The sequence below is a fragment of the Rhinoderma darwinii genome, chromosome 4 (assembly GCF_050947455.1).
Source record: "Rhinoderma darwinii isolate aRhiDar2 chromosome 4, aRhiDar2.hap1, whole genome shotgun sequence".
Lineage (NCBI taxonomy): Eukaryota > Metazoa > Chordata > Amphibia > Anura > Rhinodermatidae > Rhinoderma > Rhinoderma darwinii.
Window position 1 is genome coordinate 94,787,809 of NC_134690.1, and position 19,941 is coordinate 94,807,749.

The 19,941-nt window shown below is 46.7% G+C and overlaps 1 protein-coding gene across 1 annotated transcript in view; it reads left to right on the forward strand.

Moving 5' to 3' along the window:
• The window catches only part of PROC (protein C, inactivator of coagulation factors Va and VIIIa), a 77,810-nt gene extending 63,765 nt beyond the window's left edge, over positions 1–14,045 (forward strand). Inside the window, exons 7-9 of the mRNA XM_075861396.1 lie at positions 189–286; positions 2,664–2,778; positions 13,330–14,045. Of these exons, the coding sequence (XP_075717511.1) occupies positions 189–286; positions 2,664–2,778; positions 13,330–13,931 (815 nt within the window). The 3' untranslated portion in view covers positions 13,932–14,045. The remainder of the gene's footprint in view (positions 1–188; positions 287–2,663; positions 2,779–13,329) is intronic.
• Positions 14,046–19,941: the final 5,896 nt, after the last annotated feature.

The window sequence follows — 19,941 nt, forward strand, 5'->3', positions numbered from 1 at the left end:
TTAATATTTACAAATTTCAGCGTTTTCTTTTCCATGAACTTGGAAAACCAGCTTGATTTGCTAAAATATCTGGATAGGGTTTTGGTTGAGTTCAGTTTGGCTGAGTGGATCCATTTAATGTATGTATTTATTGTGTCTATAACAAAGCCCTTGCAGATAGCACTTAACCGTTTGTGCTTGTCTTGTAGTGGAATTTCCTTGTGGCAAAATGAAAATCTACAACCTCGACTTGTCCGCACGTCTCACTGGAGCCAAGAAAGGACGCAAAGGAGACAGCCCTTGGCAGGTCAATACATCTTATAGCTTTTTTAAAAATATATATATAATACTGGCAGTGTGAGTGGGGTTCACCTTCTTCATTGTATATTGCTTTACTGTTAATCATTATTATTAAAAAAAAAAAAATATCGATACAATTCTCCCATATATCCCTTTAAGGCTGAGTTCACACACCACTGTTCAGTTGTGGTTTGCATTTTTAAAAGAAAACCAGGAACACATGCCAAAAAGAAGAGATGTATTGAAGGTGACCTGACAAAATCAGAAGGTCTCCTACCTTTTATTTATTTGGTACAGGTCATAATTACCTGTAGAAGGAAAAATAATGTCTGGCTCTTGTCTAAGAGAGAGCAATTTGCTCAGAACATATTGGTGTTTGGGAGAATGGGGATCCATAGAGCCTCCATTTTTTACTATGTACACCTTGCCTTGTATGCAATTAAAAAAATTAAATAACCCAAAAAAACAAATTCTACAAAAATAAATTAGATCCTATAAAACATTGTTTATAATTATGTATTCGAGAAGTTACATAGTACGGTTGAAAAATGACACATGTCCATCAAGTTCAACCAAGGGATTGGAAAGGGAAGGGAAAAATTTCTACACATTGAAATAGGAGCTGATATTTTTTTGTTCTAGGAAATTATCTAAGCCTTTTTTTAAAGCCATCTACTCTCCCTGCTGTGACCAGCTCCTGCGGTAGGCTATTCCATAAATTCACAGTTCTCACAGTAAGGCTTTATTCAGACGAACGTAAAATACGCGCGTGCAACGCACGAGATTTTCACGTGCGTTGCCCGTAGCTATATTTGTCAATGGGGCCGTGCAGACATGGCAGCGTTTTTTGCGCAGCGTTGCTCCGTTGCCAAAAACTCACGACATGTCCGTTGATTCAGTGTTTTCAACGCATCACGCACCCATTGAAGTCAATGGGTGCGTGAAAACCACGCATGTCGCACGGAAGCAACCGAAGCTAACTCGTTTTGTCCGAACCCGGCAAAAAAATTTCCGGTCCGCGACGTCGGGAGACATTCACTGTGCATGGTGCTGAAAGAGTTAAACTGTTTCAGCACCATGGACAGTGACTTGCGATCCCAAAATACATGAACCTGTAAAAAAAAACGAAGTTCTAACTTACCGATTACTCCTGTCTCCTTCCTGCAGTCCGACCTCCCGGGATGACACTTCAGTTCAAGTGACAGCTCCAGCCAATCACAGGCCAAGCACAGGCTGCAGCCAATCACAGGCTGCAGTGGTCACTTGGACTGCCGCGTCATCCAGGGAGGTGGGGCCCGATGTCAAGAGAGGCGCGTCACCAAGGACGCGTCACCAAGGCAACGGCCGGGAAGTTCTCGGTAAGTAGGAACTTTATCTTTTTTTTTACAGGTTTTTCGCTGTTGTGTTCGGCATTCACTGTCGAGGGTGCTGAAAGATTTAGCTCTTTCAGCACCTTGGACAGTGACGGGCGTCGAGAAGCCTCATCTCTATGATGCCGGCTGCGCGAAAATCACGCAGCCGCGCATCAGACACGGATGACACACGCAGCTGTCAAATGGTTTTTGCGCGCGCAAAACGCCGCGTTGTTTGCGCGCGCAAAAACGCAACGCTCGTGTGAATCCAGCCTAAAGAAGGCTTGTCGCCTCTGCAGGTTGAACCTTTTTTTCTCCAGACGGAGCGAGTGCCCCCTTGTTTTTTGAGGGGGTTTTACATGGAACAGGAGTTCACTATATTTTTTGTATGGGCCATTCATATATTTATATAAATTAATTATGTTCCCCCTTAGATTCTCCATGCCCCTTATGAGCTTCGTATAAACATTAATCAGAGCTAGACCTTTACTAAGAGGGAATTACAAGGCAGAACCCATTGTGCAAGAACCAGACAGTTTGCATATGAATGGTCCCAGAACCTGTCCACTCAGGAGCCCGCTGTTATTTATCTGGATCTTTCTTTGATGTGACAAATGTTATTATAGTCTTATTCCAGCAGAGGTCACTAGTCACAGATATTAGTTAGAAAGGGGCCCGATAAGTTAAAAAGTAGTAGTTATAATGTACTGTAGAAGATTTACATGAGAATTTAAATGAGAATACTAAATGAATTTCCAGTAATTTTACTTCCTGTAGACTATAATAATTAATGGAGGAAAAAGGTTATAAGAAAAAACGTATCTATTAATACACAGAATACTCCATGCTTATGTAAAACAATTCAATTGAAAGTTTCTAGGGTTTCTAGTTCTATTGTAGTTTCAGAAGAAATTAGTAAAACCATGTAAAATAAGTTTTTTATTTTATTTATTCCTCCAGTAAAATAATACACTTAACAATATTTCCACCTTACTAGTAAAATAAAATTACTTTTTCCTCTTGTACTTGCAGGCCCTGCTTCTTTATGAGAAGAAGTTTCACTGTGGTGGAGTTCTGATATACCCATCATGGGTTCTGAGTGCCGCTCATTGTTTTAGACAACCTGGAAAGTACTTTGTCAGACTCGGTATGTATTTTTTGATGTATGTGTAGGAATCAAAGGGCTCAAGATCCTTTAAAAAAAAACAACAGTTACCAGAATGTACGTTAGCAGTCAAATTATTTTTATGCTGGCAATAGACATTTGAACACAATTTGTGAGTAGTTCTTTCAAGAGCATCAGGGGCATAGCTATGGACGATGCAAAGGTAGAAGTAGCACCCAGCTCTGGTGCCTGAGGGCCTTCTGCCTCATAATAAGGCACCAGTATTATAAATGGCACATAATAGGTAGGTGTTCTTGCACTAGGGCCCAGGAGCTTCAAGCTACGCCTCTGAGGAGCATATCAGACCGCATAGTCTATTGAAGCTGGCCTAAAGCAGAGGTGCACAACCTTTTCTAGTCCGAGGGCCACATTGTCAGATTGGTTATCGCCATCTGAGACATTTATGGAATATTGACTGGAGGGATAACACAGTAACAGTCGAGGACGGTGATTGACGCAAGTATTCAAAGAACAGCAAAGAGAGAATAGTCATGTACCACCTGCTCAGGCCTGCACTAAACATAACAGTAATATTTTTCCCTAAATTGCTTTTTTAAATTGCTTAAAATAGAACTCAAACAGCTCCACAATGGTCCCATAACAGTGCCAGCCACACATTGATGCCTATAACAATGCCAGCCGCAGTGCCCCCCCCCTCCACAGTAGTGCCAGCAGCTTGCCACTTCTCACCACACCTCTTCTATCTGACATAGAGGCGTAGCTAGGTTCTCTTGCACCCGGGGCAAAGATTCAGATTGGCGCCCCCCCCAACTTATTTCCCGACATTTCCTTCCCTCTCGCCATGTTTGCTTTCTCTACCAATCAATGAGGTGTAATTTTTTTGTCACAATTTTTTTTAATGTAACTCGAGTATAAAAGCATTTCTACATTTTACAAGCGATATAATTCTATAATGTAATTATCATAAAAATAAATTAAAAGAAAATAAATTAAAAAGGCCACAGACAGCCCCCTGTAGATAGTGCCACACAGAGCCCCCTTGTAGATAGTGCCACACACAGGCCCTCTCTTGTAGATAGTGCCACAGACAGGCCCTCTCTTGTATATAGCGCACACACAGCCCCCTTGTAGATAGTGCCACACACAGCCCGCTTCCCCCTCTCGTAGATAGCGGCACACTCCCCCCCTTGTAGATAGTGCCACACACAACCCGCTGCCCCTTTGTAAATAGTGCCACACCCCCCCCCCCTTGTAAATAATGGCACATTCCCCCCCCCTTTTAAATAGCTCCACACTCCCCCCTTGTACTTAGCGCCACACTGTGAACAGACCGGTGAGCGGTAGCCTACCGCTACCACTCTCCGCTCTGCCTGGTGTGACTTACCGGAGGAGCCGAGGAGGTCATGCGGCGCAGGCAGCGGCGGAGTTCCTTCTGACTAGGGTTAGTGACAGCCAGGGCCGGCCTTAGCTTGGATGGCGCCCTGTGCGGGACTCTCTATTGCCGCCTCCTACACAAACCAAAAATTAACCACATATATAGACACCCTGGAACATATATACTGTACATACATAAAGACAGATATTTCGACATACAGGCAAATATACATATACACATCTGGAATACATACATACATACATACATACATACATACAGGTAAATATATAGACGTACAGACACATCTACGCACACACACCGGCAGATAAATACACAGACAGAGATATCTACAAATACATAAAAGGCACATATATACAAGCACAAAGACACATTCACAAACAGACCCATATATACGCACACAAGCACATATGTGCACAGCACAGATAATGTAGTAGATGTTACCTGCAGTCCTATATAACAACACAGAGATAACTCTCTGATTACAGATAATGTAGTAGTGTTGCCTGCAGTTCTATGTAAGACCACAGATAATGTAGATGTTACCTTCAGTCCTATGTAACACCACAGATAACACTGATAATTCTCTGAGTACAGATAATGTAGTTATGTCACCTGAAGTCCTATGTAACACCACAGATAACACAGTGATAACTCTCTAAATACAGATAGTAGTGTTACCTGCATTCCTATGTAACACCACAGATAACACAGTGATAACTCTCTGAGTACAGATAATGTAGTAGATGTAAGAGACATGACCTGCCTAGGTAGAGTCGTGTGTTAACCTTAAACCATACTATCCCCCATCCCCATTTAGTAACGACACATGACACCGAGGTTGGATGTGAAATGGCCACAGCAGCCGTTTATTAATTTCACAGTTTTATAAAAACAATTTAAATCCGAAACATTCGGATAACTAGTTAGGAATCCACCAGAGAATTCCTCCTAATAATTCACATGACCCAACATGGGTCATAACATTAACCCGAGCAGAGGAAGTCCTTGAAGCCCCCTCAGATAGTCCTTTTTAAAGAACACACCGAATTAGCCATCTGCAAACCACCAATTACCTCCAGCCGTAAACCAGCTCGGAAGCACCGTTCACCTCTGCAGATGGCTCCAACCACTAGAAGTCCACTTCAAGGGGATAACACCCGATGAAGCCCTCCAGTGATATACCGACCACTAGAAGTCCACTTCAAGGGGATAACACCCGATGAAGCCCTCAAGTGATATACCGACCACTAGAAGTCCACTTCAAAGGGATAACACCCGATGAAGCCTTCAAGTGATATACCTTCTACCAGAAGACCACTTCAAAGGGATACCACCCGATGAAGTCTTCAACCATGTACCTTTTTTGGGGGACGCATACCCCCGATGCGACCCCCCCACCATTTTGTACTGACTGGCCTCAAGGACTCCCCCCGCCACAGCGAAACAGGCCTTGACCACCTTAAGCCTGTGAGTTCCTCCACACCACCACCGCCCTTTCTATTCCTTCTGCTATCGCCAAGCTCCAAAGATCAATGCCAACCTCGGTCAGATGAACCCCGTCACTCCTCCAGAAATTCCCCACTCCTGACTCCAAATCCCTATGCCTCACGCAAATGCCCCCGTTTTTTGCCACAAAACGGGACACCGCCCGATTAACTTTAATGCGAGCCTTATTGACTCTCTCCACAGATCTAGCTAACCGCCAATGCTTTCTTGGGACTATGTCCGACCACACTATCACCAACTTGGGATAAGATACCCACAAACACAACATATCATGTTTGGTATCCCGCACCAACTCACGAAAGGGGCGGACTCCTAAGTCATTCCCACCCACGTGCAACACTAAGACCTCCGGAACCCTATCAAGCCGAGCATATGTCTGGAATTCCGCCAACACCCTGCTCCACGACATACCTCTAAAACCCAGCCAATGCACAACCGCATCCTGTCGCGGAATGCGCAACTGGCGACCATTCGGGCGGACGTCCGCCCTCAAAGCCCCCCAGTGCACGTAAGAATGACCCATCAACCACCCCAAACACGGAGGCGACTCTGAAACTGAAAAAACAATTAGGCACCACCATATAACATTTGTAAAGCGTTAACAGCAAAATTCATAACATATGGGGGCGGACATAGGACTTAAACCTGTTGGACTCCCAACGACCAATACGCCTCACCCCCTCATCATCCAACCCCCAGCGCCCCGCTTCTGTTGCTGCGCCAATCCTGAAGGAATGAGATGAATATGAGCCTGCCGCGACACCAACCGCCGTCAAACATTTTTTAAATACAGCTCCAAACTGAAACCTGGACAAAAACGACCCGTCCACCTGACGTAACAAAGGCAAATCTGGAGACCCCCTGTTTGGCGTAAAACCCCGCATGCACTCTACTGGGCACATAACCGACCCCGGGGCGCAACCCCTTCAAAGCCTGCGATACCAGAAATTCCTTCGATACATCCTGAAAGCCCCGCAACTTAAACCCAAACGCCACCGCAGACATGAACCGGTTCACCTTCGCCACTGAAAACCCCGCCTCCCAGGCGTCCCCTAACCAGTACAAAAGTGCCACCAACCTGTCTCTATCCGTATTGACGTCACCCAACTCTCTTACCCACTCCTCCCACTGCCTCCAACAAGCAGCATAAGCACTCCACGTCGTGCGCGCCAAAGACCTTTGTACCAATTGTTCTACAGGACCGAGACCAGATCCCAAAGATGCTGCGGACAAGCCAAACCGAGACGTTCCGCTCCCGGTGCCAATTGCCGAAACCGGTCCCACTGCGAGCGAGAAAGAGCATCAGCGATACAATTCCGTACACCCGGGACATGCACCGCCACCACCCACGCGTTCAACGACAAACATACCAACACTAAATGTCGCAACAATTGAACTACCGGAGGAAAGGACGCCGTGATGTTATTAATGGCAAGCACCACCCCCATGTTGTCGCAGTAAAAAAAAACGGACCTTCTTATCCCTGAGCCTGTCCCCCCAAATGGTAGCCGCCACCCCGATGGGAAACAGCTCGAGCAGGGCCAGATTCCGCGTGAGTCCACTGGACACCCAGCTAGCCGGCCATTGACCTGCGCACCACGGACCTCCCCCGTAAGCTCCAAAACCACCCGCCCCAGCCGCATCCGTGAAAATATTCAAAACACTCGTATCCTGCGCTGGGGCCATCCATAGCGAGCGACCATTGAACTGGCCCAAGAAGTCATTCCAAACCTGAAGATCAGCACGGTACTCCTCCTTGAGCCGCACAAAATGATGCGGCGCACGCACTCCCACCGTTGCCGCCGCCAACCTCCTACCAAACACCCTCCCCATCGGCATAATCCGGCAGGCGAAATTCAACTTCCCCAGCAGCGACTGAAGCTCCCTCAGCGTCACTTTCTTCATTCTACAAGCCCGTTGAACCTCCAGCCTCAAAGCACCCAACTTATCCGCCGGGAGACGACACTCCATTGCCACCGAGTCTATTTCGATTCCCAAAAAACAAATCGTCGCTACCGGGCCCTCCGTTTTTTTTTTTTTTTTTTTTTTTTTGTTTTTTTTTCGGCGCCAAAGGAATCCCAAAATCCCTCGCCACCTTCTGTAGAGCATGAAGCAAATTACCGCAAACCGGCGAACCCCCCGGGCCAACGCATAACAAATCATCTAAGTAATGGATCAACGAGTCGACCCCGGATACTCCCCTCTTTACCCACTCCACGAAGCTACTAAACGCCTCGAAGTATGCACAAGAAAGGGAACACCCCATCGGAAGGCACTGATCCACGTAAAAGGCCCCATTCCAAAAACAACCCAACAGCCGTTGCTTTCTGTATGGACCGGCAACAACCTGAACGCCGCCTCGATGTCAGTTTTTGCTAGCAGCGCCCCAGGACCCGCAGCCCGCACTAACCCCACCGCCTTATCGAATGAGGTATAAACTACGGAGCACAACTCGTGATCAATCCCGTCATTTACCGACGAACCTTTGGGATACGATAAATGTTGAATCAAACGAAACTTTCCGGGCTCGCGTTTAGGGACAATACCCAAAGGGGACACAACTAAATCTTTCACCGGCGACTCCACAAATGGCCCCGACATGCGCCCCAACGAAACTTCTTTTAACAACTTTTCCGACACGACTTCCACATGCAAGTAAGCCGATTTTAAATTTCTCCCCGTAACCGGAACCTCATAAGGAGGCGGAGGAATAACAAAACCAACACTAAACCCTTCATAAAGCAACCTAGCTGCCGCCCTATCCGGATACTCATTTAGATAAAGGGCCATCCTTTCCACCCTCACCGGCGACACCCCCTTGACCAGCCCCGTGCTGGTTCCCGGACCTCTTTTTTCGCAGACATTTTGCCGCCCCGTGTGATGCACCATTACACTCGGAGCACACGTGCTTGAACTTGCACGTGGCCCCAAACTTGCACTGGCCTTCATTGAATTGCCAGCAAAACCCCGCCTTTCCCCCGCCGCTTGGTCCACTCTGACTAGACTGGCCTCCCTGGCCACCGCTCCCGGGAACGGGCTGCCTAACCGGAGCCGTAACCCGTAACCAGAGAGCAATATCCTTCTGGTCCCACCGAATCGCCGGCCGAACCGCCTTCCGCTGACGGAATTGCTCATCATATCGCAGCCACGCCTGACCCCCATACGCCCTATGAGCCTCCCCAATAGCATCAAAATAACAAAATAACGCCGAACAATTTTCCGGCGCCTTTTCCCCTATCACACTAGCCAATATGGCGAACGCCTGCGACCAATTAACGAACGTCTGCGGGATAAGCCTATACCGCCGCCGTTCCTCCTCGTCCTTTTTACTCTCATCCCGCTTGCCCTTATCCAAATTGAATTTAGCCAGCGGCAAGAGAGAAAAAAAATTTCAACGTATTCATCTTTCCAGATCCGATCACGCACCTCCTGCTTTAAATGCGCCCCCAACGGACCCTCAAAACAAACATACACCTCCCCCCGAGCACGATCGTCCATGCGCACTCGATCGCCGTCCTTCTGTGCCTCAGTCTGCACCGACACCGCGACCGCCTCTCTAACCGCCACCACAGGACGCGCCTGCAACGATCCCACGTCCCTGGGGCCTTCCCAAACTACCGCAGGGGACACTTCCGTTACTACCGGCGCCGCGGCCCTATCAAGGCGCCCCACCAGCCCGTAAGCAACCCACTAAATCTGCCAAACCCGCTCCGTCGCGTCCGCCCGCGCCACTACCGGCCCCCGATGCTATGCTAGCAGCCCCCCCGCCGACACCCGACATAAAAATCGCTGGATAAGACAATAATGGAGTTATACACTCACCGGGCTGCACAGGCGCTGTGTTCCCGTCAGCCGGACCATCCTGACCTCGACGATAGACGTCCAGTTCACCTTCCTCCAGTTCTTCTCTCGCCGACGACTGTCCCTCCCAACGACATCTTCGGAAAGGGGATGAGGACGCGCTGACCGATGGGCCGGCAACCTGCCGCCCGACCGCCGGGACCCAGACTTCCGACCGGACCTGTTGCCTCGATGTCGCTGCAGATCTAGTCGTCCGTCTAGACGATCCTGACGAAGCCTGCCCCCTGGCCGGAACATCACCATGCGGGGCGGCCGTACCTTGCTCTCGACATCTTCCATCTGATGGGGGAGGGGTGACAGGGAGCCCAGCCTGCGACTCCCTGCTTACCGCCGGACCCCGTCGCGGCCTGGGATTCCTGCCAGGACGCAGGGCCTGGGAAGGGGCGGTCCTCCCAGCTGCCTGGCCTGCAGCGTCCGGGATCGGGCTCCCTCTGCGACGCCGTGTCCGCGGGACTACCTCCGGACTAAGGCGCTCTGGAGGTCGGGACCGCCGAGAGGGACGGGTCGACACAGCCCGCATCGCCGTCACCCCTGGCACCGCTCTCTGCCTGCCCAGCGCAGGAGCGGTTGTTGCCGACTCCCCCCCCGCCGCCATAGCCATGCTCGTAAGGGGGCCGGGGGAGGGGAGCCTGTCCCTTACAACAGACCCCGAACGCCGTGCCCGGCGTGGCGAAACGGCGTCCGGGATCCGCGTTAATGCAGCCACGGTCTCCTCCAGCCATCCGGGACCGTGGTGCACAGCAGCGGCACGCAGCCGCTCTAAAATCAGGGCCTCTGCCATTACTAAAGAGCCAGGCAACGGGGAGCTTTGCTTACTGTGTGTTACTCCTCCCGCTGCTTCCGGCTCAATGCCGAGAAACAGTGGGAAGCACAGCAACGGCCCCCCCCGCCCCCCTTAACTCCTCCCCGTCCCTCCTTCAGCTCCTTCAACTTTCCCTGACCTCGTAACATTAACCCTTTCCCTACCAGGACGGTCATGTCGGCTTCCCTTAAGCCTGCAGCTGCGTCCAGCCTCTTCTAACACATGCAGAGACACACACACACACACACACACACACACACACACTGTAACATATACAGATACAAAGACAGAGACACACACTGTATACACACTACACACACATATACACATATACACACAGACACTCACCATGTCTCCTTGCTGACAGGTCAGGACGGGCTGTGGGCAGAGCTTCCTGCTCTGCTTCTCGGCTGGCTGTGTGTAACAGCAGAGCACAGAGTAGAGGCAGAGCTGGAAGGGTGCAGCACGGGAGTGGACCTGTCCCCTGACCTGAGTCATCTGACCTCATGTCACTGACGTGAGGTCAGGTGACAGGTAAGGTGACTCGACTGGTCCAGTCCCTGGCCGTCACAGACCCCAGTCAGAACGCCGTAATTTCCTGGCTCTTCCTAAAGCTGCTGCACCCCCCCTTCCCTACCACCTAGATGAGCCCGGGGCACATGCCCCGCCTGCCCCCCTAGCTACGCCCCTGCATAGAAGATACATGTGAGCAACTAACAAAGGGCGTTCACATGTATCTTCCAAGACCGTCACTGATAGCCACATCCTTCAGATGCAGAGAATGGAGTGCCATCATTAAACAGCAGCTCAATTCTCTCTTCCACGCATGGATCATAGATGTCTTTTGACAGCCATACCTTTTTAGACTATTGGGACACAGACAAGCATGTTTGCATGCTGCTGGTTAGGGGCCGCATTGCGAGCCACAGGTTGTGCACCCCTGGCCTAAAGTCTCCCTGCAGGAAAAGTGAACTTTGAAAATCCTGCAAATTCTTTTTTAAAAGAGTTGTCCACGTTAGAAAATCTCTATTTGTTAGAAGCTTTCTCTGGCGTTATGCTGATCAAAGTGTGTTCTCTACAGTCGCACTGCAGGGGAAATATAGAATTTGGTGCACATTAACATCAATATAAAGCATGGATGTGCCGGGTTCTCCAGAGTTGCTCTTTGTAGTCTCTTTCCACTCTGGCTAATAGAGAAGCATCCTGAAAGGGAAATCCTCCTTTATTAACTCATAAAGATTTACATTAATCTTCGGTCAATAGCCACTTTTAAAGCTAGCCATACTTTATTAATTTGAGACAGACATTTTAAGAACAACTGAGGGCCCTTCTCCACCGGCCAATTATCGGGCAAACGAGCGTTCCCAGGACTCTCGTTCCCAATCATTGCCATGTATAGACAGGGCAACAATCAGCCAATGAATGAGCAAACATTGATTGTATAATTTTAAATGGCAAAAATATTATCGTTGTCTCGTTGATCGCCGCTCGTTTACACGGCCGTGTAAGACCACCCTTATCATTCACTGTTGGTCTGTGAATGTTGTCGTTTTTGATGGGAAATTGCTGATCTATCTCTATTGATCTGTGGCCGGTTCTGGGCTTATATTAAAGGGAAGCAGATCTGTTGTTTGGCATAAACGACTTTCCAAGGGCTGCACCTGACAACAACCAAAAAAATCCAACCTGGCAGATCCACAGAAATCCATTTTTGGCTGTTGTCTTTCGTGTCACGAAAAGACGCCAATGGTCTAAATTAACCTTTTAAGCTGTCCAAAATCTCTAGTGTATGGCCAGCTCATGGCCATAAACTCATATGTTGTCACTAGTCACAATTTAAGCTACTAGGTATTTCATTTGTATCAAATAGTTAAAAAGGCTATTTTGTCACCAGGGTGATTTAAAATCAGAACAAAGGAACAATATTAAAGAGGCTCTGTCACCAGATTTTGCAACCCCTATCTGCTATTGCAGCAGATCGGCGCTGCAATGTAGATTACAGTAACGTTTTTATTTTTAAAAAACGAGCATTTTTGGCCAAGTTATGACCATTTTCGTATTTATGCAAATGAGGCTTGCAAAAGTACAACTGGGCGTGTTGAAAAGTAAAAGTACAACTGGGCGTGTATTATGTGCGTACATCGGGGCGTGTTTACTACTTTTACTAGCTGGGCGTTGTGCATAGAAGTATCATCCACTTCTCTTCACAACGCCCAGCTTCTGGCAGTGCAGACACAGCCGTGTTCTCCAGAGATCACGCTGTGTCGTCACTCACAGGTCCTGCATCGTGTCAGACGAGCGAGGACACATCGACACCAGATGCTACAGATGATTCTGCAGCAGCATCGGCGTTTGCAGGTAAGTCGATGTAGCTACTTACCTGCAAATGCTGATGCTGCTGCAGAATCAACTGTAGCCTCTGGTGCCGACACGATGCAGGACCTGTGAGTGACGTCACAGATCTGCACTGCCAGAAGCTGGGCGTTGTGAAGAGAAGTGGATGATACTTCTCATCAGAAAGCCCAGCTAGTAAAAGTAGTAAACACGCTCCGATGTACGCACATAATACACGCCCAGTTGTACTTTTACTTTTCAACACGCCCAGTTGTACTTTTGCAAGCCTCATTTGCATAAATACGAAAATGGTCATAACTTGGCCAAAAATGCTCGTTTTTTAAAAATAAAAACGTTACTGTAATCTACATTGCAGCGCCGATCTGCTGCAATAGCACATAGGGGTTGCAAAATCTGGTGACAGAGCCTCTTTAACTCTAACTTGTCATAGACAAAAGTTTTGCACCTGCTGTCAGACACATAATTAGTTATCCAACAGTACCTTCGGTTATTTGCATTAATGAACGTGTCCTAATGGGAGGTATATGGTAGAAAAAAATTGACATCAGGTTTTTTTGGTTTACATTTACCTTGTTTATAGCGGCTTTAGACTAAGGGTTATAACAGGTAATAATTTGCATCTACTTTTCTCTTTAAACGTATCACACTACAGGTGAATTTGACCGCCGGAGCCTGGAAGAGACTGAGCAGCAAATATATGTATCTAAAATCATTACCCATCCTCAGTTTAAAGTTGAGACTGTAGATAATGATATTGCCCTACTACGTCTAAATCAGCCAGCTGTCTATACCAAGTATGTGTTGCCCATATGTCTACCAAGTTATGGGCTTGCTGCAACCAACCTGACACTTGAAGGCACAGAGACCATAGTAACTGGCTGGGGCAATCAAGACCAATCACTTCGCAACCGATCTAGCATTCTCAGCTACATACAGATTCCCTTAGTACCCCATCAAAATTGTTCTGAAGTCATGCAGAACCATGTAACTGATAATATGTTATGTGCCGGAAGGTTAGGGGACAATCAAGATGCTTGCGCTGGAGACAGTGGGGGGCCCATGGTCACCCACTATGGAGACACCTGGTTTCTTGTAGGGTTGGTGAGCTGGGGAGAAGGATGTGGGAGGCTAGATAATTTTGGAATATATACCAAGGTTAATCATTATCTTCAATGGATACATCAGCAACTGACAAGCTATGAAGCAGAGGAGCAAAAAATGAAGTCTCGTATTACCAAGTCACGTAAAACCTGATATCTGAAGATTTCCTGTAATCTATCATTTTAGTAATATGGAACTCCGCAAATAGCCGTTATTACAACCATTTTCTTGCATAACCAATCTAATAAAATATATAAATATAACAAATGTGTTTTTGTATGTTTTGAAAGACAGAACCATAAAAATGAAATAAAAAATGTAGAATGATTTGAGAATTAACCCCATGCTGTCGCAGTCATTTTCCTTTTTTTTTCTCTTTTCCTCCCTGCCTCCTAAGGCCTCATGCACACGACCGTAAAAACACCCGTTATTGCGGGTCGTAATTACGACCCGCAATAACGGGCTCATAGACTTCTGTTAGCCACGGGTACCTTCCCGTTTTCTCACGGGAAGGTGCCTGTTTCGTTAAAAAAATAGAACATGTTCTATTTTTCTCTTTTACGGGCCGTGCTGCTATACTTTATAATGGCAGCACGGCTCGGAAAAGCAGCCGGCTGCCCGTGGCCGGCCGTGCCCGGCCGTGCTCGTAATTACGAGTCGTAATTACGAGTCGTAATTACGAGCACGGTCGTGTGCATGAGGCATAATTTTTTTATTTTTCTGTCAACATGGTCATATTAGGATTTATTTTTTGGGCAGAAAGAGTTGTACCTTGTAATGGCATAATTTATTGTACCATATACTGTAATAAAAAACTGAAAAAATATATATTTGTGGAATAAAAAAACATAGCAATTCCTCCAGGAATTCCTTAACTTTGTTCTGCAAATATGGCCATGCTGAATTTATATAGTTTATTTTAGGGTTTACCACTTTTAAAAAAAGCAAAATACAATTGGTTAAAAAAATAATTTTGTGTCGCCATTTTCTGAGACCCATAACTTTTTACATTTTCATCGATGGTGCAGTGTGAGGGCTGCTTTTTTGTGAGGCAAGTTGTAGTTTTTATTTGTGCCATTTAGAGGTGCATACGACTCTTTGATCACTTTTTATTCCATTTACTGGGCGGATAAGGTAATAAAAAAACAGCCATTCTGATTTTCTTTTGTTTTTTGATTTTATTATGGTATTCACTGTGTGGGATAAATGATTGTATTATTTTGGACTTTAAACGATGCGGTGATACCAATTATGTATTTTTTATTGTTTGACATCACTTTAGGGGAAAAATGGGAATTGATTTTTTTGAACTTTTCATATATTTTTTTGCCTATATTAGTAAACACTTTTTAGTCTCTGGCAGGGCTTAATAGGAGGAAAAAGACGGCGGACCCGAGTCCCTTCATTAGGCCCCAAGGCTGCTATGAGAACCATCAGCAGAAGTCTCTAGGCTCCTCTCTTCTTCTCGTTCCACTACCTGCGTTAGTGATCCTATTTTCTTACACCTTGTCCAGTCTCTCCCCGGCTGTCACTAGTCACCTGACTAAAATATTTAACCTCTCTCTTTCTTCTGGAATCTTTCCCTCCTTTTTTAAAGGGAAGGTGTCATGATTTTTTTTTTATCATATTTCTTTTAATATAATATTTTCAAAATTTTTATTTAATTGTGTTCTCATGTTTTACTTTTTAATGTTTTCTGACTTTTACTTCTCTATGGAGGCTGCAATTTTTGTGTTCATCTCTGTATGTGTCGATTAGCGACACATACAGAGATGGAATACGGCACATACAACTCCATAGAGAATGCGAACGGGAGCCGTTCCATTCTCAGTTGCATGCGCCGTCTGTGACCAAAACTAAGCTCCTTCGTAGAGCGAAATCCGGCGCCATTTTCATGTGGACCGGAAGCAGCTGCTGGACAGTAAGATGCAGGGATAGGTGCCACAAAGTGCCGCTCTGTGAGCCTACCCACTTCCTCTGATTCCAAGGGAAGAGTGGGGCCTCTGGCAGTAAACAAGATTTTTTCAAAAATAATTTCCTGATACGTCATAAATGTCTGTGGCACCTGACTGTTTATACAGGACATATGAATTGTAAACTGCCATCTGAAATATGTAGATAGACAATTTTTCATACCAGGTATAAGATCTTCGCATAACTTCATATGGCTTCAAGACCTGGTCAGAGAGGTCGACACCCCCCCCCCCTGTTTTTGTTGTAATCAATAATACATATGGGCTTTTTAACATTATTTGACAACCTCTTTTCTTTAATTGGCATAGTGGCATCAGTGTGCACAATAGTCAACATGAACACGTATTTCTTATCGCGATAGAGAAGCGCTAGCATATTGCCGCAACGGAGAGCAGCAGAATCCCCTTTTTTAAGCTTTTGGCTCTTTAGAGCAACTGGAAATCCCTTTCTTGTATGGCGGATAGTGCCACAGGCCCCTGTATTGGCCGCTTGGAGTCTTTGGAATAGGGGGATACCCGAATAATAGTTGTCCACATATAACTTGTAGCCTTTGTGGAGCAATGGGCCCATTAACTCCCAGACAATCTAGCCACTTTTTCCGATTTCTGGTGAGCAACCTGGAACATCTATCTGACTGTCCTTCCCCTGGTAGACACGAAAATCCGATGTATAGCCAGTGTTGCTTTCACATAGCTTATACAATTTGATTCCATATCTGGCTCGTTTTGAAGGGATATACTGTTTGAAATAGAGTCTGCCCTTAAATTTTACCAGGGATTCATCAATTGACTAATTTTGGCTAGGTGCAAAGAGATTCAGAAATTTTTTGAGAAAAATGGTTTAGAAGAGGCCGAATCTTGTACAAACGATCATAGTCTAGGGATTCATTTTGGGGGGCACTGACTATTGTCATTATAGTGGGGAAATTTTAACAAAAGCTCATAACGGGTTCTTGACATAACTTTGGCAAAACCTGGGGTCCCATGTATGGAGCTTTCTTCCCAGTAGGATCTTATGCGTTTTTTTTTATAATGCCCATTATTAGTGTAAGCATCAGAAACTTTTCAATTTCATTTTTATTTGTGTGTGTCCATTTTCCTACCCTTGCGTAGTAGGACGAGGGGTTGGCAAACAAAAATTGCTCAGCATAGAGGTTTGTCTGTTGAGCAAATTGATTAAATAAATGGTTATCAAAAAAAAGATGAAAAAATTCTAAAGGGCCAAAATCTGTAACATCAACTGTTACGCCAGGGTCAACAGTAAATTCAGGAACAAAAGGGGTGCCAGTACTTGGGCGTTCCCAATGTAGAGCGAACTCCTCAAGAACTTCAGGTTCTTGGCCATGTACCACTTCCATCTGCTTTTGTGCTTCTGCGTTAGTACAAGGCGGACATTCTAAATTTTGGCCACTGGCTTTCGCCCTTTTTGCACTGGGGCCAGACATAGCACTGTCATCAGAGCTTTCTGTGTCGCTTCTATCAAAGCCCTCAAAGGCAATGTCGCTACCTGAACTTTGTTCACTGTCCGTGCATAATATTGCATAAGCCTGTTCCACGGAATACTTTTTGCGTGACATCCTTATTGGTTTACAAATTTTTTTTGTACTTTTTACGTTCAAGCTAATCATTGATAAAAGCACCTCTTTTTTTTAATAACTGTTCACGTATAATGAATTGCAATTTACTCGCCAAACTGCACTACAGATCACTCCTCAGAAAAAATGTAAATAAATTAATTGTGAAAAAACGTATTAAATGACACTAAATTGTTAATGTATGAATAAATTAATTCATTAACTAACTAATTAACTAACTAACAATTTGTTATCAAGCTAACTAACCTACTATTCCTGCCTGCCTATTCTAAAACTAAGGGGCACAGGGAATACAAAGTACAGGGTGGGCCATTTATATGGATACACCTAAATAAAATGGGAATGGTTGGTGATATTAACTTCCTGTTTGTGGCACATTAGTATATGGGAGGGGGGGAACTTTTCAAGCTGGGTGTTGACCATGGCGGCCATTTTGAAGTCGGACATTTTGTATCCAACTTTAGTTTTTTCAATGGGAAGAGGGTCATGTGACACATCAAACTTATCGAGAATCTCACAAGAAAAACAATGGTGTGCTTGGTTTTAATGTTACTTTTCTATACTGTGCTATATATGGAGACCACACAACTGGTCTCATTAGGCAAGTGATTTAGCATAAAACATAAATAAGTACAAAGATACAGTCATGTTGCATCAGTAAAAGTTATAAAATACAAAGAAGTGTCATTGTGTATATATGATGGTCCTCTATATACAGGGAAGTGCCATTGTGTATATATGATGGTCCTCTATATACAGGGAAGTGCCATTGTGTATATATGATGGTCCTCAGATCAATCAGGGCCATCCAGTTTACAGCAGAAAAATGCTAATTGGTGAACAACTTTAAAAAAAGTGCAGGTGCACATAATATAACAAATTAAAAACATGAGCCTTGTGTTTACCTCGGATCCATGTGTTCGGGTTGTAGTTCCGGCGCCTGAAAAGTGGGGTGGCGACTATCTATGACTGAGTAGTCTCTTGCTACAGCGCATTTTCGCGCATGCGCAGTGCCACTATGAGGCAGGCGGCCGCCATCTTAGTACAGCATACAAGCCCAGCAGCGGCCATGTTTGTATAATCTTATTGTCAAAATGAAAATTCTAGGAACCGTGCACACAGTCGGTTGCGTCCATGTACAGCGTAAAGGGAACTTAGAAGATACCAAAAAATGCAATTTAATGGAGATGACAGGGAATACACCCAGTCACCAATCATAACTGCACTGTGAGATATAGACTAGTAACTTTAAGAGTCAAGAATATGTTGCGCTGAAGATGCGCATATAAATGAGAGCAGTTGATAAAGAGACTTAAAGAGGCTCTGTCACCATATTTTGCAGCCCCTATCAGCTATTGCAGCAGATAGGCGCTGCAATGTAGATTACAGTAACGTTTTTATTTTTAAAAAACAAGCATTTTTGGCCAAGTTATGGCCATTTTTGTATTTATGCAAATGAGGCTTGCAAAAGTCCAACTGGGCGTGTATTATGTGCGTACATCGGGGCGTGTTTACTACTTTTACTAGCTGGGTGTTCTGATGAGAAGTATCATCCACTTCTCTTCAGAACGCCCAGCTTCTGGCAGTGCAGATCTGTGACGTCACTCACAGGTCCAGAAGAGGCTGGACGCAGCCTGCAGGGCTTAAGGGGAAGCCTCCATGACCTCACTGGTAGGGAAAGGGTTAATAGGTAGGGGAGAGTTGGAGGGAGAGTTAGGAGGAGGTGGAGGAGGGACAAGGAGGAGTCAGGGGGCCGTTGCTGAGCTTCCCGCTGTTTGCGGCATTGAGCCGGAAGCAGCGGGAGGAGTAACACAGGGAGAGACAAGCTCCCCGTTGCCCGCGCTCGCTCAGTATGGCAGAGGCAGGGTTGTTAGAGCAGCTGCGTGCTGCTGCTGTGCACCACGGTCCCGGATGGCTGGAGGAGACCGTGGCTGCATTAGCAAGGATCCCGGACGCCGTGTTGCCACGTCAGGCACGGCGTTCGGGGTCTGTTGCAGGAGACAGGCTCCCCTCCCCCGGCCCCCTTCCTAGCATGGCGGCGGGGGGGGAGTCGGCAAATACTGCTCCTGTCCGGAGCAGGCAGAGAGCGTTGCCGGGGGTGACGGCGATGCAGGCCGGGTCGACTCGTCCCTCCCGGCGGTCTCGACCTCCAGAGCGCCTCAGTCCTGAGGCAGTCCCGCGGACACGGCGTCGCAGAGGGAGCCCGATCTCGGACGCTGCAGGCCAGGCAGCTGGGGGGACCGCCCCTTCCCAGGCCCTGCGTCCTGGCAGGAATCCCAAGCCGCGACGGGGTCCGGCGGTGAGCAGGGAGTCGCAGGCCGGGCTCCCTGTCACCCCTCCACCGTCGGATGGAAGATTTGGAGGACGAGGTACGGCCGCCCCGCCTGGTGATGTTCCGGCCAGGGGGCAGGCTTCTTCAGGATCATCGAGACGGACGCTTAGATCTGCAGCGACGTTGAGGCAACAGGTCCAGTCGGAAGTCTGGGTTCCATCGGTCGGGCGGCAGGTTGCCGGCCCATCAGTCAGCGCTTCATCATCTCCGATCCGAAGATGTCGGTGGGATGGCCAGTCGTCTGCGAGAGAGGAGCTGGAGGA